Here is a 22690-nt window from a genome sequence, read left to right on the forward strand (position 1 = left end):
TTAGAAAGGCTACATATTGGTTTTGGCACAAATCTTGTAAACTGATCACTTTCTGAGCTTTGTGCACTGGTTTATTGGTAGGGGGTGGGGTGAAGCAATAAGGTCTGTGTTGTCTGTAGTCTCCCAGACAAAGTATTTAAAGAAACATCCACCTACAAACATTCTCTTGGAGGGGCCATATTCCTTATAGAAATCAAAACAAAAATCCAGGGTCTCCCAAACAAATGGGGTACCATCTGAATAAGTTCCCTATGCGTTTTGCGGAAACATCCACTTTTTCAGGAGAGAATAGAGAGTCTATATTCATAGAAGTATACCGTGTTTTAGTAATCTCATTACAGGATAAAAACAGATATAATATATAACGCAAACGATTCATAATTTTTAACATACATATATGCCATTGTACCTGATGTTTGTATTTCCAGCAACTCTCTCATTTGATGTTAATATGGGAAACAAGACGACAACCAGATTGTTTAATCCAATCCTAATGCATAGACAAGGGGAAATTATTGAGTAGGTCAATTAGTGGATGCATACTTACTTCCTTTTGTTTGGAGCTTACCTTCCTTTCTTAAGGATACCCCAGACTTATTACAAGTTCTAGAAGATATGTCCTTACAAGGGGAGTCCTTGCTAGTAGAAACTGATATAGAATCTCTATATTCGAGCATACCTCACCATGAAGGAATACGAGTGGTAAAAGATTTTTTGAGTGAAACAAGTCAGACACTCTCAGAACAGAAGAAATTTGTAATAACATTACTTGAGTATATACTTACCCGGAATATATTCACGTTTGATAATACTACCTACCTCCAGGTCCAGGGCGTGGCAATGGGGACCTGCTGCACCCCAACCTATGCCAACCTGTACCTGGGGAGATGGGAAAGAGAAGTTATGTCAGATGAGACCCTCTCTATGTATCTCTGCCCCATCCTATTGTGGTGAAGATACATAAATAATGTGCTTATCATCTGGCATGAGTCTGAAAAACTATTGTTGGAATTCTTTGAAAGAATTCAGAGAAATACTTATAATCCAAGTTTCACTTTACAATACCGTAGTACATCAATATCGTTCTTTGATATAGAAATTCCTATCAATTCTGATTTATCCTGTAGCAACTAAACTTTACCGCAAACCTACTGCGGGAAACACAATACTATCGGCAAAAAGTGCTCACCCTGAACCCCTGAAGAATAGTATACCATTTTCTCAATATTTTAGAATAAGATGAATTTGTTCAAAAGTTCAAAAGAGGAAGACATTGGAATAACAGCTAGGCTAGACTTGAAAAAAAAACTAATGGATAGAGGATACAAAAAAAACACTCTGAAAAAAGCATACAATAAGGTTGAACAAAAAGGTGGATTACAAATTTTATTCTCAAAGAAAAGAAAGAGACAAGACACTGATTTAAGGTTTAACACTCGCTATTTAGCACAACATCAATTAATAAGAAATATATACAGCCAGTTTTGGCCTATACTAACCTCAGATCCTAAAATCAGTAAACACAAAGGTACTTGTGTTTGAGCGGACTGAAACTCAACTGTAAGTAAAAGTCTCTATATTTGGATGTTGTACATAAATATCTTCACCCCAGTGTTTATATTTCCTTCTACCTTTACTAGGGTTATTACCGCAAGTAATTTTGTAGAAATAAAAGTTTGAAGTAAGTATGCTAACTGAATAGGATAAGGAATCTTGTTCACCTTCACTTATGGGGTAGAGAAAAGGAGGGCACTCACTTTATAATACTCTGTTCACACTATTTCTTCTATGGAGGTAATCACTGTAACCTGACACTCTTAAGAGGTGGTTGATACTATAAGTACACTAGATAACCTTATAAAATGGGATAAATTAAAAATAATGGGATTAACTTTGGTTTCTCAACAATAATTGATCTACTTGAAAACAATTGGATCAATCATTTCCCCTTGTCTGTGCATTAGTAGATTGGATTATATTAGAGTCTGGTGGTCGTCTTGTTTCCCATAACATCATCAAAAAAGAGAGTTGCTGGAAATACAAACATCAGGTACATTGTAATATATGTATGTTAAAAATTATGAAACATTTGCGTTATATAATATAGCTGTTTTTATACTGTAATGAGATTACTAAAACAATGTATACTTCTATAATTATAGATTCTCTTTCCTCTCTCCTGAAGAAATGGATGTTTCCGCGAAACGCGTAGAGATCCTATTAAGATGGTACCCCATTTGCTAGGGCTACCCTTTAAGGAGAGAAAATTGTTTGTAATCCTGATTTTATCATATTTTATACACTTGGATTGACTTTTGTTTTTAATGTCAATGTTAATAAAATTTTGGTATTTTTTCTAAATATATGTTTTTGGTGTTGGCCTAAAAAGTGCCATTGAAAAAAATTGGTGTTCTTCACTGTGGATTTTTGTTTTGGTCCCAAAGTTGGCAGCCTGAGATGAATTGGAAATTGGAGCTGTGCCGGCATGTCAAATGGAAAGGAAAAAACATAATGTATACGCTGATTACATATAGTCAGTTATTGTTTAGAGATCAATTATGGGAAATTTTCCTGTATTCTAGAGATCTACTTAATACATATTTTTATCATATATATAAATTGCCTTGACATATGCAATTAAAAAGAGGAAACAAAGGATAATGCACATGCATTGCAGAGATGTACTGGGTATTTGCATATATTTATATACACATTTTTTTTTTATTGTCTTGGCAGTAACATCAGGCTCAGATTAGCTAAGGTTGAGTAGGAAAACCACAAACAGAAAACATGATGTATTTCTTTTCATTTAAATATAGATAGATATAAGAGAGTAAATAGCTTGAGCTACGATAGACCACATTGTTTTTTTATAACTACATTTTTGTTTCATATGTTATTCATGAATGTTTTTGACATATAGGACAAAATTATGAAAAGTTGGTCAATGTATATATTTAACAAGAAATTGTTCTCGTTTTAGGAAACTCAACTGATTTATTAAAGAAGAATTATGTAGTACAGTGGCTATCTAAACCGGAAGCAGATTACCCAACCCGAAAAAAGTCTTCAAGTAAAAGACCTATTTATAATTCTGCTTATGGCGTAAATTGCATGCTCTTGCAGCTATGGACTTTTTTTTCTTTTTTTCTTTCACTTCATGGAATGTTTGACTTACCTCTATTATGAATATGCACTCAATCTGTCTTCTCTGTTGACTCTAAAAAAAATCTAATCTATTCTGCATTATTTACACACCTGTGGGCAATATAGATGTCCATGTACCAGGAATGTATTTTGCCAATTAATATATTGTAAGGGTCTTTAAAAACATTGATACACAAAAGGAAATTTTTGTGGTATATAATATAAAATTAGATTCATATTCATCTTAACATGAATCGTTTTTATAGGATATTATTTAAAATAGTATTATATATTGTAATGTATTTGTATTAATATAATCATTATAACTGCACTTTTTTCAAACAAAGGTGCAAATATTAAAAGGCTTATTGATACTGATGTGCACTAAGTGCGCTTGAGTTTACATATATTACCAACCATTGTTTATTGTGGAAATGGTCTTTTTTAATATCAAAAGCCAACATACATTTTACTTTTCTTAACTGTGACTGGTTGTTTTGAAAAGTGGCTTTTATTTAATTAGTTTTTTTCTGATTTTTTTACCTACTGTATTTATTCTGTTGCAGTTGAAAAAAATCTGTACAGGACAGTTTAAAATAAAAATGTGAATATTTTTTTTTACATTGAAAATGATATACTAGATGTTAAAAATACTAGATATTATAGATATTAAAGATGTCTTAGAGATTGCGCACTAGGACATTGTTGAATATTGTAAATCCTGGTTCAGCAATGTTATTGGCTGTTAAATATTTATTTATTTTCAAAATGTATAGCCACTCTATTCTTTTTTTATGTAATGAAATCTGAAAATAGTGACGCATACTGAAAAAAAGGTTTGCAGAGAGATTTTGATATTCTGTGACAGGTCACACATTTCTAGGGCAAGCAAAACTAAACACAAAAGATGCCTCTCATAAATGTGGCTCTGCTTGTATGTGTCTACATATTTATTGCAATTTTTTTTTGTCAGAGATGTACATACTATAATTTTTAAAACTTTTTCATATACATCTAAACAGTCTATATTAATTAATATTATGTGTGGTATTATAATAGTTTATTACTAGTCTTTTCTGATAATTATGTGCCATGTTTACCATAAAAAGTTTTAATTTGCTGAATTTCAAATCTGTGCATAAATATTAGTTCATACAATTATCTGCAATTTATGGAGTTATTTATTTTATGGTATCTAATAGTAGACCTAATAAGAACAGAAATGTAGGTCTCATTTACATCAGTGTATTGTAGTAATGCACCCTATGTATACATGTGTAGCGTTCCAACACAGGTGGAATGCAATGCACTACAACACAGCAAACAGCATTGTGCAGTACTTTGTTGTATACAGATACCGATGTGGTAAGGTGCTTAGTCTTATTTCTCTGTTTGATGGAGACTGGGTGGCATGTTGTTGTGAAGACAATTGCTTGCAACAATCAGGACTCATTATTGCTAAATAACGCAACCATGCACTGTCTATTGCAAAAAGGGTCTGAATTAATTATGTTATTTGCAGTTATATTAGCATTTAAGGTTAATATTTAAAATTATTGTTTGTTATTACTTAATACTTCTTTTCTAGTTGGTGTATTGCTATACTTACTTTAGACCTTAGAGCAAGACAACCATGAGTGATAAACTCCATATAAAAAGATAACTTGATTTTTTAAATTATTATCACACAATATTTATACAGCGCCAACATATTATACACCGCTGTGTTGCAAATGGTAGAAACATACACAGTGACACAGGAGGAGGAGAGGACCATGCCCAGAAGAGCTTACAATCTAAGAGGTTGGGGAAGTAGCACAAAATATAATTTGTGTTGCAAAATGTTAGAGCTTATACTCTCCTTTCTGGATCTATCAAGATATCAACTGTGCAGCCTTGCAAAGCTGTTGTAAAATTTCTCCTGCATATGAACTTTTCACTTCACCTTATGTAATCTTCTGAAGAGCTCTTGAGCATGTGCCCTGGACTAAAGCTGCGTACACACTGCCAATTTTTGTCGTTGGAAAGGATCTTTCACGATCCTTTCCAACGACAAGGGAGTGCACGATGCATGAACGGTGCTGTACATACAGCACCGTTCATGCTCTATGGAGAGGGGAGGGGGGAGAGCGACGGAGCGGCACCCTGCTGCGCGCTCTCCCCTTCACTTTCATTACGATCGGCTGTCGTCCATCGTCCGTGGATCCGGCAGGTCGGTCGTCCGGACGATGGACGACACCGACTGTACACACGGCAGATTTTCGCCCGATAATTGGCCGATGCCGATTATCGGGCGATAAAAATCTGACGTGTGTACGTAGCTTTACTCTCCATAAGAATGAACAAGAATGCAGACTACTACAGAGCAAATAATTTACAAGTGACATGGAGTTCTTAAAAAAAGTGCAATAGTTGTTAAAATGTTAAGCATTTAAAGATATTTAGTGTTTAGTTAAATGAATGCAGGGATCCTAAAGAAATGGCAACGTAATTTCATCTTTGATGTGACTTTACTGGGTCACACAAAATCACAAATACAAAAACCGTTATATCAAAAAGAAATGATATAAAGTTAACAACTCAAATGATAAGTATGGTTTATGTGCATGTGTATATTAATGGGGGTTGTTTGGCTGACAGAAATATGCAAGTAGTGTCTTGAAGGCTATCGACTTCCTCTACCTAACTCATATAATTAAAACAGTTTACCCTGTCTCACGCATATTCCAAATATTATTTTACATGTGGTCTTCTTGGGAATTAAACATTTTTCACAGAATGCTCTAAATTATATGTGCATTCCCTAGACTTTTAATTTGCCTAAGGATCATTTGGGTCCATATTTTTACTATATCAAGTATAATTTAGGATCTTACAAAACCAAGTTGGCCTCACTACCACTTTTCTCTCTGCCATTCTCTACAGAAACCCTGTCTTGCTTTTACCACCAAGGAAATTAGCATTTTAGCATCATCTACCTGCTGTCCAGTCTAAAAGCTTCCCTCAGAATACATGTAGCTGTTCACAGATGTAATGAACGAGAAGGTGTGAACCAGCCATTCTCAATAAGGTTCCTCCAGAGGTTGCTAGGGTTCCTTGTTCCGCCAATGAGTGACCTCACATTTATTTATGCCTGCATAGTTCTGAGGCTAACTTCACATGGAAGAGCCAGCTGTATGACATTATTGATTTTTTTTAAGGTAGTATTTGCCACGATGTCTCAGGGTAGGATGGTTGACCCTTCATGTCACTAGCCTGATTGGCACAGACCTGTACAGGGTGCGAATCCTCTTTTCATCTGAAAAAAAAGAAAGGGATTCTTCACTGTAAGGAGGGGATTCTTCACTGTAAGGTCTGTAAAAATGTGGAATAGGTTTTTTCTGGAAGTAGTTTTAGCAAGTACTATAGATTGCTTTAAGAAAAAGCCCGACGTTTTTCTAGAAGCGCAGAATATAACTGGGTAATAAATCTTTAAAGATCAACATCCGATTGCCTCGTGCAATTTTTTTACCCTGTTGGAGCAAATTAAACAAAGGTTTTTTCTGCCTTCCTCTGGATCAACTATGTCTATAGGGTTTTGGAAAATGTTTATTTCAATAGTGGTTGAATTTGATGGACTTTTTTCAACCTAACTATGTAACTATTATTCAGCTTAATTCTTCCTTCAGCATGCTTCTTTAAATCACTCTTTACAAATAAGTTTGGATGGTGGGGCTCTAGTGCCACACGCCCAATATATGCCACTGTCTGGCCAATCCGCCATGTGGCCTCCAAAAGGAGCGGGAAATCTGCCAGTTGAAACTCATGGAGATTTGCTTCTCGTCCTTTTACACCGTTTGGAAGAAATTCAGGCTGGACTGGCTGATGGTAAATGCTTGGACATTCTGATATGGTTTCTCCCATTTCTGCAATACAAAAGCATACATCTTTACTCTTTTTGGCTCAATACTACTTTCCCATAGAAAATAGTACCCCTACCACAATCAAAGACTGTGACTTAAAAAAAAAAACATCAAAAGTACAAAAAATGGAAAAAAAACAGAATAGAAAGACAAAAAAGAAGCAGCAAAATACTCCCATGATGAACTCTGACTGTTAGAAAGCAGTCAGACAGGAAAATATCTCTCTGGATCTTTAAAAAATTGTGCCTCTGTAAGTTCAATGCTGATTGTTACCTAGTAACAACATACCACAATCCGTCATCCTGATGTCCTGGCAAAGAATAGGCAGAGAAATAAACATGGCGCAGGAAAATGCGCATGCATCGTACAGGACCCAAAAAGCCAGTGGAACAGAACAGCAAGGAGATGCCGAGAAATGAGTAAGCTCTCCCACCCGGCCACCAAGCCATAGAGGAGTCATTTAAGCTCACTTAATGGCTACATACTCCCCCACAGCTTAGATAGGATTTACTGCAGTCACTGGTACTTCTCCCTGGTGAGACTGAACCAGGGGATGAAGGATAGGGGAACAAGTCCTGGAGGGAGGACCAAAGAAGAACAGGGGCGGACCGGGGAAGAAATCTTTTAAAGGTTAATTTAGTGGTGCTGGGGTCAAGTTTTTTATTGATGTTCTTCTCACTCTCATTCCTCTCTAGAACATGCCTGCATTTAGATTTCCCTTATTACCATTTTAGGAGTGCCATTTCTAAATATTTGAAGGATCCAAGTGTTGATAACAACCCCAGTGCCAGCTTTATTCCAGAGAAAAAGACAATGACTAGGCAATCCTATCACTATTAGTTATTTTACAAAATTTCTTAGTAACACACAATGCACCAACAGACTGTTATTGTTAGAGTTGTAATGGTTAGGAGTCTTGTGAGCGGCAGAGTCCTAACCCACCAGCAGAGAGAATGCTGGTGAAGAGATATGCTCAGGTGTTGTTCACATGCCTGTGACCAGATGGAGTGCAGGGTAAAGGGGCAGTCGATAGAGAATCATATGACCTGGACCAGGAAGTGAGCAGGGACTTGGATCCTGAAGCAGAGTTGGTGCTGGAAGCAGGGGGAGTGCAATGTGAGTGAGCCTGAAGGAGGCACAGATCCCTTGGACTTGTAGGGATCTGTAACAGTTAGGAATTTAGAAAAACCTGATGATTTTAATAACACAGCACTTGTACTGGAAAGAGGCAATAGGGATTTCAACTAACTATTTTTCAACTAATTTTTGTAGGAACTATATGAAAATTGATATGTCCTAGTACTTAGGTAAAACAAATAGTTAAAACACTTTTTAAAGTGTTAGGAATTGTTTATCTAAAACAACACTTATTTTTTATAAATAAAAATCTCTGTGAATCTCATTCAGAAGCATAATGCACCTTCACTTCATCAATAATTTTTATTGTATAAACTATAAAATAACCTTATTACACAATAACTAAGTCTTGGGGCCCAATAGTCCACATGTCTGTTTTTGTGTGTTTGGTTAACACGCATGCATTAACATACATAGAGCCAGATTTATTGAAGTTCTCCAAGACTGAGTGATCGAACAAACTGGGAATGGAATACTAAAGATCATTTGCTATTAGTTGACAAGTGTTTTTAATTCTTAAACATATCCAATTTAGGTTTGCTGGATCACGCAAAATCACACGTAATAGTCCACCATCTTCAGTCTTGGAGAGCTTTATTAAATCAGGCCCATTGTTTATGCAAATGATAGCAAATTATTTTAAAGAAATCCATTCAAGGTTTGCTGGATCAACTATGTTCTTCTGTGATAGTCTATCTCCAGTCTTGGAAAGCCTTAAAAAATCAGGCCCAATGAGTCACATTATGAGTTGTAGTGAAATTTGATCAGTTTTGTACTTCAATTTTCAGTGTGATTTTGAATTCTACAATTAGTGGGTATTGATTTTGGTTTCCATTTACTGTTCTTACTATTTTGTTGAATAATTACATCAACAAAGATTTTGAACTGGATTGGTTAGTGAGATCTGATATGTGTTTTTAGTGTTCTCCTAGTTTTAGATTAGTGTGTATGTGTATATAGTGTATATATATTGTTTTTCTAGAAGTCTTGAGACTTTTTTTATAAACGTTTTAAGACAAGCGTTTTTTATCAACAATTAAAATATTTACTTCAAGGTGCAAAAATGGAGGGCTCCAGCTATGCCCATGGACATAGCTAGTGAGTATCCATTCTTCAGATATACTCTTTTTTGCCTAGAGCCCATTTGTGTGAACAGTTAAACCCATGTCTTCAAAATAAATGGGTAGATAAAGCGGTCAGGTACAATTTATGCTCTTCCTTTTGTCCATCTATATTATCCACAGGTGTGAAGATTTTAAGGTTAAAAAATATCCTAAAATGAAACTGCTTTTATAGGGCATTGCATAAAACACTCCCCAAAAACAATGTTTCTTTTCTAACCCTAAAAGGAAATGTATTTATTTATTATTGTTTATGGTTAACCTGTTTAAAATTAGTTTCATTACCAGTTTTTAAAATGCCCTTCCTAGTTCGTAGTATGTTTTAGCTTTTTAACATTGATAAAAGAAGTACTTGTTTTCTGTGTTAGCTTTTAAGTTTAAAACTACCTGTGAATAATTTCACATTATATTCAGGGTGTTTGACAGCACTGTAAAAAATCGATGCAATATTGTAATGTAATTCTGTAGTACTGTTCATGTGGAAATGTTTCTTTAATTAAGTAACTTTTTGTGTTAATATCTAAGGTAACTATATTTATGCTAAAGGAAGCAGCTGTTATGCAGTTTATATTGTGAAATTAACTCAAATGAGGCTTGTTACTGTTAAGAAGTTTATCTCACATGTTGCTTTTACAGTACGAATTATTCTCAGGAGACACATCATTAGTGTTTAAAAAAGTAGTTCAATTTACACTATACACAGTGTATTGTATAAATTTCATGAAACAGAAACCCTTCCTTCTTACTGTACTTGCATGACTGCATCATGAAACTGCCAAAGATTACTGCATGGATGCTGTGTTTGTTCTGCCTCCATAAAGGTTAAATAATGCAATATTCATTGTATTCGTGGTGTTCCAGCTATCCGATGTCCAGTTTTGATGTCCCTTGCTTCACATCAAAAACAGTTTTAGTAATTTGCTTTCTATGGTTGTCTGTTGTTATCCCACCTTGTACACAAAATACTACCTATGTGTATTCTGAGAATGATTGAAATACATATCATGATTTTATCTGAAAGTTGATAATTTTCCTGGAGGACCAAAAGTAACCTGGTACTTCTTCCAACATAACCACCATTGTATACTTCTGAGATAACTAAACCAGAAATCATTTTTTTTTTTAAGTATTTCATTTGAAGCTCATTCTTGCTAATCCGTTTGCAATATTTGTTTACCCAATTTGAAAGAAAAAATCTTAAACTGCAGGCAAAGTTTCTGTTTTTGGCTACCAGGTATGATTTATAAATCTAGTCAGAAATTTAAAATCCTTTTTGAATGATTTGTTAAAAAATAAATTCAATTTTTTTTCCCATTATTTTCTTATGCTACTTATGCCAATTTGTTTTGTATGTCGCTGCTGTTTTAATTACAGTTTTGTGTTATTACTACATACATTAATACTGCACATTATCTGTGCAAAATATAGATTGTATGCATCAGTTCTTTGTAATACAAGTATACCTCAATGTATATGAGCTTGAGAGTATGTGGTATATGCCTTAATGTTATTATTGACACAAAGATAGCGTCTTAATATAGACACAAAATTAGTGTCTTAATGTTGACACAAAGTTCGTGTCAGTGTTATATACTTGAATATAGGTTCCCTTAAACTATACTGTTTATAAAATACATAACTGTGTTTAAAATAAGTGATCTGCTGAATATTTTATGGTCCTGAGTTGTCCGTTTCCAGGTTTGAATTTTAGTATATAGCAGTGTAACTTAAAGCTGAGCTGCATACAGATTTAAAAGATGTAGGTATACAAAAAATAGGAATAGAAGCTGCTAGGGACTAGATGTTTTTTTTATGTTGTGATACATTAAACCTTAGAATTAAAAAAAGGTGTACAATACTTTCTTTTAAACTTTTACTTGGATTTTTTTATTTTGGGAAAATATTGTTAACATTTTTGCAGTTTTATTGGTTAGGCTTTTTCTCTTTTGTGAATGTTATATTTTATATTGTTTAAAATATTGTACATTTGTTGTGTGTGTATTGTATTACGAGTTGTGCAACAACATATGAAGACAAAATACTTTTTATTCCATAGTATGTAGTGAACATAGTGGTTTTACATGGTAATTATTGTGTTTAGTGGTTTGGAAATACATGGGAAAGGATAATTGTAATTTTCTTCATTTTTGTCAGAATATACTGGTATTATAGGGTACAGCTTTTGTTTTTGGAATTGGACAATGAGTCGGTTTATAGGAGCCTGCAGATTTCTTGTATGGCTTCCAATTTGTGTCCTTGACAAAGATATCTCAGCTGCTGCAATGTCTTGTACAATAGTAAAATATTACTCCAAACACATCAGATGTGCTGTGTATGCTGTTTTTTCCTGTCTAAAGTTAAATGTCAAGCTTAGGCAACAAAATACGTATTAAAAAATTAGGATTGAATAAATATATTTATATTATATATATATATTTGTATGTATATTTTGCAGATGTAATTGAAACAACACAGTTGGGTACTGTTACCAGTTGATATCATTTTATCTGTTGCACCTATTATAATATTAAATAAATAAAAAAAATTAATGCCAAACTGAGTAAATATATATCCTAAAGATAATGAGTGTAATGAATGTGCAGTCAACAATGATTGACAAAGTATTCAAAATCCAAACATCTACATAATTAAACCACTTCTTAAAAGCAGACAAAATCCATTATGTTGCTGGTGTATTAGAAGACCTTTTTGTTTCTCGTTTCATGAAACAACATCTGCTTCTTCAATAGGAACAATTTGTTTAAAGAAAAAGGAGCCACAGTTGTGGCTGAAATAATCAAATACATCAATACAAATATATATACATCCAGCATCAAAATATCAAGAAAGTAGTCTTACTTATGGAGTACCTCAATATTCAAAGCACTGCAGAGAAAAACAGCCTTTTATAAGCTGTACTCCAAGAGTAAGACCACTTTCTTGCTATTTTGATGCTGGACATATATATAATTGGAATTCTCAACTTAAAATTCATCTGGCAACAAGGGATAACCAGGCAAAGCAAGAAAAGGTTGGTCTGGGAGATACAGGTGTTAACAGAAGATGTTCTTACCTTTATGTACGTGAATAGTATAATGTTTCCCCATTAACTCCACAAAGCACTGTACCAGAAAAAGACAGCCAGATAAGTGTGAACAGAAGATTGGCACATGTGCTATGGTCAAGAGTTAGAACACCATTTGCCAAACATGTGTTCACTAAAATGTACAGGTGTGCAGGAGATGATGCAGGCGACAAACCAGAAATGACAAAATGCCGTACATGCAGGGCCGGCTTTGTACTTTTTTCTCTGTAGGCAAGCTAGCCCCCCCCCCCAACTGTCTTAAAACAGGCTCCTTACTGTATTTTGAAAGAGAAATATGCCATTAAAAATAAATTCCCCTATTTTCCTCTCTTTTTATCACCTGTAAGAGGTCAGTGTAATATCACACCCCCAATAACATTTTATGTGATGATGAAAAGATTATGGAGGAAAGAAAAATACACACAATGTTTGTTCAATTGCTTCTTGATCTCACAGTATAATATGTTTATTTGGATCACAGGATTACATGGATTTCATAGGCAGCAGACTATCGCTTCCTGCAATGTGTATAGGTCAGCTCTGTCCCTCTTACTAACACATCTGCACCCACACTACATACCCCCTAATATCCAAATCACATGCCTTGTAATCTGGGATTACATCAAATGTTGAACAAGTGCTGGATGCCCTCGTAAAAATCACCCCTAAGGAAAGTTTGAAATTTGCTTTACTCATCAATTTAATGTAGAAGATGTATAGCGAGAGATAAACCACTCAACTAAAGACTACACTTTCTACTGCAGTTCACTCTGCCAATACTCCTATAAACATTATGCATTTCTTTTCGCCACTAGCATTCCACTTCTTCATGCTGCAAAGATACTCACAACTTCTTGGTCTGACCATGGTCATGACCCATTGTTTTTTCAGTATTTTCAGTGGACGAGAAGCCATTAAGTTCTCATTGATATCTAAATAAGGCTCTACTGGGGGAGCTGCTGCTGTGCAGTGAAATTAAAGCCCAGATTAAGGAATATTTCTAATAAAATGGCCCAAAAATCTATGGTGAGAGAACAAAAAATGAAAATAACCTCACCACTGAATCAAGTCATTTTAAGTCATTATATCTGAAATATCCATGCACTGAACCCAGCACAGATGTTTTACCCTTAGTAACAAACTCGGATCACTATTGGCCCACATGCTGAACCCGAGGATGAAGCTATATGCTTATATCTTGTGGAGTTCTCAACATTCTACCAAAATGTTTATGCCGCTTCGCCCTCCCACCCTGAGTCTACATATGAGCGATACCCACATTAAAGGACTTTCATAATAAACACATGCACAAGGACATCAAAGTGGAGGAAGTGCTTCAAGCTGTAAAATTCACCAAGGGTGGCAGTGCACAAGCCTGGGTGGATTTTCTAATACTTACTATAAGACCTCTTCAAAAAATTTAGCTCCACATATGGTCGCCTATTATAATCACGAGAAGGTATTGTAGTCACTATGGATGGAAATAGAGCCTTCATTAGTTTAATTGAAAAACCAGGGAAAGACCACACTAATATCTCCAATTACCAACGAATCTCCCTAGTCAAAAGCCACCTCAAGATACTTACGAAAATATTAGCCGACCAACTTATCACATTTCTTCCTGGATATATTCACCTGGACCAGGTAGCCTTCATCCATCATCACCAAGCCCCATATCAATCCCAAAACCTTGGCAGCCTCTCGTGGGAGTACTTATTATTCCTACTGTGGAAAATGAAGTTCGGATCTCACTTCCTACATGTGCTGTATACAACACCCTTTATACAACACCCTCAGATCAAATTTCATATGTTTAAAGTTAGAAGGGGGGCAAGGCAGGGCTGCCCCTTCTACCCACTACTATTCGCTTTGGTAAATGAACCTATGGCCATAGCAATTGGATCCCATCCCTACATGAATTACTACAGGTATTACCTGTAGTTTCACTGAACACAAATGAGGCCTTTTTGCCGATGACATTTTGTTTTAATTGTTTTTATTGGTTTTACAAGAATAAGTTAACAACAAACAAATAAAAGGGCTACATACAAGATATTTGCATTACAACAATACATCTAACCATAGATCAAACAGTTTAAAATGTATCCATAATAAAACTAGACACAATACCACCTAATACCAAAACGCTTTAAGGGCAAATAAAGTAACAATAACCTTTCAATATGAGTGTCTAACATTATGAACTGAAAACGAGGCCATGGATAGGAGTCCATGATAATATAGAGACTTATGGTTGAAACCATTACCTATACAAAAACAAACTTAAAACAGACATATAAACTACCAACAAATTAGCCCTAGTAGGGGAATAGAAGAGGTGGGGGGGGTAGGTAGACAGGACAGGGACTATTCATTCTGCATAGGGACCCTCAACACTCTGGTTGAAAATTCTCTTAGACATTATTTCCTTTAAAGGATTGAATATGGAGGGAGTCGTTGAACCAATCCCAGACAGACCATGTCATTTTGAATTGTTCCACGCGGTCATTATCATCCGCCACCAGCATTTCCATAAGGCGGATTTTCTCAAGTTCCAAAACCCAGTCCTTAATTGGAGGGGCTGTGGTTTGTTTCAATAGACTCGGGATCAATGCCCCAGCAGCCGTGAGGAAGTGGCGTAGCTCGCCTTTTTTAATGGTCTTGAGTGATCCCGGAACAATAGAAAGGAGAGCCACCTTAGGACTATTAGAGATGGAGGACCCAGTGCATTCATTATACAACCGAATAATTGTCTCCCAAAAATGGAATATAATTGGGCATTCCCACCATATGTAAAGCACTGACCCCCTTTGTGAGTGACAATGCCAACATATATCAGACTGCTGGAGGGACAAACGGTACAAGTCCACTGGACAGCAATACCTTCTAGAGCCGATGACATTTTAATGTACAAGTCCTCCCTGCTAATCACTATTTTAAATTTGCTGCACCTATTGAATTCCTTTACCAATGTCTCAGACCTGGCAGGCAATTGAAAGCAAATCTTAAACATTAACTAATCAGATCCCATGATGGCCCTTCTACAAGAAAATTTGGATTTCCAATGTGGTAAAAGTTCTATTACTTATCTTGGTATCAATTTTACAACCCTTGATTAACTGTACAAAGCTAACTTTCACCCCTATCTCCAAATAATAATTTTAAATTACACCAGTCATGGGGTTCTATCATACCCAAAATTGATTTTGATCGTCATAAGAAGTATGAAACATTGTTAAAAGTTTTGCTTTATATAACATTGTTAAAAGTTCTGCTATATGCGCCGCAGAGGAGTTGTAGGAATTAGTACTCTGCGACTTTCAGCATCCTTGTTTCCCTTTAGCTGTGTTTTCTCTTTCGGCGTCCCCTGCACTGAGCCTGTACAGCTGAAGGTAATTTGGAGCTGTGCTGCAGCTAAAGAGCATAATATTTTGTGTTGTTTACTGCTGCTGACCATTGCCTGTTCCTGACCTATCGATTGTACGCTGCATAAACAGACCTTTTGCCTGTGACCCAGATTCTTGTGCCTACTCTCTCTGTACCTCGTCTTTTGTACTGATCGCCGGTGTATGACCTTGGCTTTATAATACGGATTTGCCTTGTAGAACTTGTACTGCTTAATCAGCGGGCCCCTGGTCTTATGCCAGCCCATCCCCAGACGCCATCTCTTGCACATTAAGCCCTGAGGGCAACTGTGTGTTGGGTGTCTCCAGAGGCTGAGCAGAGATTTGCTAAAGGTGAAGACTGCGGCTCTAAATTGAGGGGCATGGGTCTGGTGAGTACTGGTGCTGACCAGAGCCTTACAGTTGCTTATAAAGAAAAGGCATAATCTTATTGTTGTAAACATTATTCTTTTTCCCCTGAGGGTTTGCAAAATATTAGAGTAAGGCGGTGTGTGATACCACTGACAAAACAATATCTATTTAAATTGAGAGAATGTGCTAGATATTTTGTGGTAGACGTTGCACTAGTCACAGTAGTAGTTTTATTTAAAAAAAAAAGTTTGCATATGTGTTTTAAAAAGCAGAGGTACAGGGCTTTTGATTTTTTTTTGTCAATTGAAACATTAATTAGTCCTCAGAGCAGAAGCAGAGTACCTGTAAAGCTGGAACTGGTAACCTAAAAAAAAGGAAAATCTAAAAGGTAATTAAGGCAGGGATAAGTGATGTAGTACGGTGTTTCCACAATCTGCCCCAGTACAATGCAGAAACATTAGACCTGTACTGCCTCCAAGAAGCCTGCCTTCCATTATTTTAAACATGGTGGTGCCCGTCTCTTACTACTGCAACATGCTGCATGTTGGCTGGATGACTCGTCATTGGTTTAAGGAATGTTAGTAAGCCATGATGGCCAGTTGTAGTTACAGTCAATTAGGTTAAAAAAGAAATGTCCATCAAGTTCAATCACAAGGGAAATAAACGTACCCTAGATAAAAACCATATAGACATAGTTGATCCAGAGGAAGGCAAAAAACCTGGTTCAATTTGCTATAACAGGGGAAAAAATTATATCCTGATCCTGTGAGGCAATTGGATATTCCCTGGATCAACAGTCTTTGTTATCTTTACTTTTTTTTTTTGAAAATCATTTTTATTGAGATATTCCAAGGTTTACATGACAATAAGACTATAAAATGGCATGTTACACAATGTACGAAAAAACAATATGAAAACAATGTCCTGAGAATAGACAAGCCAAATACACAAACACATTAAGATAATGCAATGATGAAATAGTAAAATAAAAAGAAACCCCAGTATCTCAGTTTTTTTTATATATATATTTGCAGAAGGAAAAGAAGAAAAAAGAAAAGAAATAGAGAGGAGGGTTTGGTGGGGGAAGATGGGTGGGGGGGTTGTCCCGACTTAATGTGTCAGTTAGGTCTTTACAATCAAACACAATAACTCACTCTTCACAAGAAGACTCACCGGCCAATCTACCATATTCTGCAGAAGTACTAAACTGAACCCAGTAATACCAGGTCTGGATAAATTTATCAGTTTGATTCATCCCAGCTGTCATCAGGTCTTCCATATGGTAAACATCTGCCACCCTCCTTAGCCAGTGCCCAAGGGTTGGTGGTTTGTCACACTTCAACATTGCAGGAATACATGCCTTTGCGGTATTCAAGAGATGTCGTAATAAAGAGCCTTTTTTGACATATTAGAGACATGGAGTAACGCCAAAGTGGGTTTATCTTTAATATTAATATCTGTGAGCTTATGGACAATGTCTGTCACTAAAGACCAGTGTGTAGACAAAGGACACTCCCAGAAAATATGCAATAACATACCAGGAGTCGATCCAAATCTCCAGCAGATATTGTCAGTATGGGGGTAGATCTTAGCCAATTTAGAGGGCGCCCTATACCACCGAGTGGCCAGCTTGTAATTCGTCTCCTAGTATTTATTGCAAACTGAAGCCTTGTGGCTAAAGTGAAGTATAATATCCTTTTGAGTTTCCGAAAATTTACCTTTCAAGTCTGTCTCCCACCAGGTTACAAAGCCAGGAGTTTCGGGTGCATGTACAGCTAACAGTGCCTGGTACGAGTAAGACAAGGAACCTTTCAGGGGATTCCCCGCTAAATACAGTGATTGCAAAGGCAAAAAGGAGCAGCAAAAGGTTGTTGGCTGTGGAGGAGTGCGTAACACATAAGTAAGTTGTATACAGGGTCAGGGATCCAAAGGGGGCAACTCCTTAGCGTAGTGCAACTCAGGCAAAGGAAACCATGACCTATCCTGTAGAAAATAAAATGCCCTGTAAACACCCTTGGCACGCCACTGGCAAAAAATTGCATCGGAGATCCCAGATGGAAACTCCGGACTTCCCAGTATGGGAGACAATGGAGATAAATAATCAACTACTATTTAAACCGAGAGACTACTTTAGGAGTCGTCCTAATTAGAGGGTGTTGAATAATAGAAGCTTTGACCATATTTGGGGCCCATGCCAAAGCATCATTTGGGGTCGGTAATAGAGCGTCTTCCAAGCCTATCCAGAGTTTAGACCCACTGTTAGTACACCAGTCCAACGACCTAGTCAATTGTATCGCCTGTTGATATAATATTGGGTCTGGAAATGCCATACCTCCCTTTGCCTTTGGAAGTCGCAAAATTTTAACTCCTATCCAGGAGAGCCCGAAGACCATATAAACCTCATAAACTCTGACCTGAATTTACTCATAATATGTGAAGGAATATGTACCTAGAGTGCCTGTAACATATATAACACTCTAGGCATCATCTTCACAATATTACACCTCCCAAACCATGTAAAGGTCATTTGTCACCGTTTCTGGAGGTCCTAATACAGTTGAGGAGCAGCAAAAAAGTTAAGTTCCACAATTTGTGATAAATCAGCAGGTATCTGTGTACCTAGGTACTTAATGGAAGTGGCCGCCTAGCTAAAAGGGAAAGATGGTGTTAGAACCAATTGAGTTTGTCTCGGAACGGTACATTTAGAGCCTCTGACTTCTGGAGATTAATTTGATAATTCGACTAATTTGCATATGTACGACGATCTGCTAGCAGATTAGGAAGGGTTCTGTTATCTTTACTTTAATACTTTAATACCCAGTTAAATGATGTGCTTCCATAAAATCATCCAGCTTTTTTCTTAAAGCAATCTATAATAGTAGCTAAAACGTTTTCCTGAGGGAGCCTTTTCCACATTTTCACATATCTTACAGTGAAGAACCCCTTCCTTATCTGGAGATTAAATTTCTTTTTCTACAGATGCAGAGAGTACCCCCTTGTCTTTTGTAATGACCTTAAAGTGAATAATCGGGAAGAGAGTTCTCTATATAGACCATTTATATATTTATACAGGGTGACCATAACCCCCCTAAAGGTCCTATATCACCTGATCTCGCACCTGCGCATTACAAAGAAGAACCCTGAAGAGTGAAGAAGATGACGGGGCAGAAGAAGGATACCAGGATGACGCGGGACACAATCGAAGAAACCTCCCGATGGATCGACAAGTCTGTAGGATTAAAGGTGTTTTTTTTTTTTTTTACCTTATTTACGCTTTAAACATCTCTTCTTCAGGGAGAATAGATTTTGTTCAGCTAATCTCTCCTCATAGCTGAGGACTTTTATTAGTTTAGCTGCCCTTCTCTGCACTCTCTCCATATCCACAATATCCTTTTGATGAACTGGTGCTCAAAAACTGTACTGTATACCGTATTTTTCGCCGTATAAGACGCTCCGGAATATAAGACGCACCCAATTTTAAAGGAGGAAAATCTAGAAAAAAAGATTCTGAAAGATTATTTCCCTTCTGATCACTCATGTGCCATTCATACCAGTATTCCCCTTCTGATCACTCATGTGCCATTCAAATTCCCTTTCTGATCACTCTGTACCTTTCAAATTCCCTTTCTGATCACTCTGTGTCATTCAAATTCCCCTTCTGATCACTCTGTGCTTTTTTTCTATTGTACGGCAGTTAGGACAGGGAACAGCAGGTGGCGCTGTGCCGGCTTCTTTCGCTTTGCTTTACAGACAGGAGAAAACACGATGCTGGCAGAGGAGAGAAGAGAGACACGCTGCAGCCAGACACACGCAGGATCGGGTATCGGGTGAGTATAATATTTTAATTATTTTTTTAACACATTTGTCGTATAGGACGCACTAACTTTTCCCCCCAAGTTTTGGGGAAGAAAAAGTGCGTCTTATACGGCAAAAAATACGGTATTTCAGATGAGGTCTGACCAATTGCTTTCTAAAGGGGCAGGACTATATCTTGATCTCTGCAGTCTTCCTCTTTTAATACAAGAAAGTACTTTGCTAGCTTTAGATATTCCAGCTTGGAATTGCATGTAGGTCTTTGGTCTACCTGAATCCCCAGATCATTTTCCATTTTTGACCACCCCCCCTCAAATGTATTCTCTCTAGACAGTATGAGGCATGCATGTTATTATCCCCCAAATGCAGAAGTTTGATGTAATCTGCAAACACAGAAATTATACTTTTAATCCCAAACTTTTTATCATTTATAAAAATGTTAAACAGTAATAGTCCCAACACTGAACCCTGGGGTACACTGCTAATAACCTTATCTCATGCACAGTATAATTCATTATTCACTATTCTCTGAATGCTGCCTTTAAGCCAGTTCTCTATCCATTTACAGAATGATTTATCTAAACCTATAGACCCTAACTTGCCTATTATCCTTCTGTGGGGTACTGCGTCAAATAGTAAAGATATACTATATCAACTGCTAGTCCACTGTCTACCTGGTTACTTATAAAAGAAAAGACAACTTCAGTCTTTCTTGAATCCATGCTTTCACTTAATATTAAAATACTATTATTAATATTATATTGATATAATATTATTTTCTACTTGGTAATGACTTTGCTCACATTTTAAAATGGGAACATATTGGCCTTACACCAATCCATTGGTACTATGCCAGTGCTTAGAGTCTCTAAAAAAAATAGACTTTAGACTCTTTGGGGACTGTAATGTTGAAAACAACAGATCTGGGGAAGGCTACCAAAAAGAAAACTCTGCTTTTCTGGAGGTTTCCTAAAGCATAGTGACATCCATAAGTGATCACCTAGCCAATCTGAGCAAATGAGGGAGAAGGGGTTTATTGAGAGAGTTGACAAGGAACCCAGTGGTCACTCTGACTGAGCTCAGAGATACTGTGTGGAGATGGGACTAAGTTCCAGAAGAACAACCATAACTACAGTCTCACACTAAGAGGGACATGGCCACTAGGGGGTGCTACAGCTTGCACAGAGGTGGTGTGAGCCCTAAGAAGGGCCAAGGCACAGAGTCTAAGCAGTGACGGTCTCCTCCAGAGCCTCTGATGGTGAGGATGTTGCGCCGCTGGCTACTGCCAGGTTGTGGTCCTTGGGCACACCAAGGTGGGCAATAAGAAACATGGTACCGAATAACAAAGCAGAAAGATAGTCCAGGAAGGCCAAGGATAAGGCAAGCAGCAAGCATGAGAGGTCAGGTCACACACCAGGGATTGATTAGCAGGGATCAAGGAGACACCAGTGACACAGGGGCCACTGCGGACTCAGGGAACACAGGAGACACTGGAAGCAACAGGAGGCACATGTGACACAGGAATATCCACAGACAGATAGGAACACTGGAACATCACAGGGCAGTTGGCTGGGAATCAACAGACTGTACAACGAGGGGTTAGCGTGGGAGCTGGACAGTGAAACACTGAATTAAGCACCAGGTGTACAGGAACTAGCTCAACAGAACTAGGGGCTCGGCACCAGTGGAGAAACGTTGCACGAACACTGAGTGCAGTGTGTGAGCTAGCTGAAAAGCCAGGGATGATAAAGAGACCATTTTATTATTGGCCAGCGGATTGAGCGAAACTGATAAAGCTTGGGATCAGAAGGGGAGTCAGAACTGCCAGCATGTGCAGGAGAGAGATGCTTGCTTTAGCGAGGAACAGGTAAGTGTTACATTACCCCCCCCCCCCTTTTACGGGGCCTCCCCACCCGCCGAGGTCCAGGTTTAAGGGGAAAGGAATGGTAACACCTCTTAGCAAGAAGAGGTGCAGATACATCTGTAGCTGGAACCCACGATCTCTCCTCTGGACCGAAACCTTTCCAGTCAATTAGGTACATTAGCTTTCTGCAAGATAACTTGGAATCCAGAATTTGATCGACTTCATATTCTTGAGTAGAATCGGCTGCAGGAGTAGCCAGTGGGGAGGTACTAGAAAAGTGATTCATGACCAACAGCTTTAGCAGAGACACATGGAAAGCATTGGGCAGCTTAAGATGTGGAGGAAGGCGTAGTTTATAACAAACTGAGTTGACCTGGTATGAAATAACATAAGGGCTAATTAATTATGGAGCAAACTTCAGAGAAGGGACTTTGCAACGGATGTTCTTCATGGAGAGGCATGATACTTTATCCCCAGGTTGGAGGTACCTTACAGCAATGCCGATCCGCAAACTTCTTATGTCTGAGAGCTACTTGTTTTAGATGCTCGCAGGTAGAAGACTAGAGACTGTTAAAGCCTTTGCAGGGCACTGAGTGCAGGTAATTCCTCAGAGCAGGATATAGGAACTGGGAGACGTGGATGTTTGTTGTAGACAAAGTAGAATAGGGATTCCTTGGTGCTGGAGCTGACATGGCAAACTCCACCCATGGTAGCAGTGTTACCCAATTCCCAATGATAGGCAGATACAAGAGCGCAAAGATATTGCTCCAAGGCCTGATTAACTCTCTCTGTCTGCCCATTAGTCTGCAGGTGATAGGCTGAGGAGAACTGCACAGAAATGTCCAGGGATTTGCAAAAGCCTTTCC

General features: G+C 37.4%; 1 protein-coding gene across 3 annotated transcripts in view; it reads left to right on the forward strand.

Moving 5' to 3' along the window:
- Nucleotides 1-22690, forward strand: part of LOC140323580 (A disintegrin and metalloproteinase with thrombospondin motifs 2-like) — a 355904-nt gene that overhangs the window by 298245 nt on the left and 34969 nt on the right. For all 3 annotated transcript variants that reach the window (XM_072400782.1, XM_072400783.1, XM_072400780.1), the window contains one exon: nucleotides 2984-3073. In XM_072400782.1, coding sequence (XP_072256883.1) covers nucleotides 2984-3073 — 90 coding nt within the window. The remainder of the gene's footprint in view (nucleotides 1-2983; nucleotides 3074-22690) is intronic.

Source organism: Pyxicephalus adspersus, chromosome 2, assembly GCF_032062135.1.
Source record: "Pyxicephalus adspersus chromosome 2, UCB_Pads_2.0, whole genome shotgun sequence".
Classification (NCBI taxonomy): domain Eukaryota; kingdom Metazoa; phylum Chordata; class Amphibia; order Anura; family Pyxicephalidae; genus Pyxicephalus; species Pyxicephalus adspersus.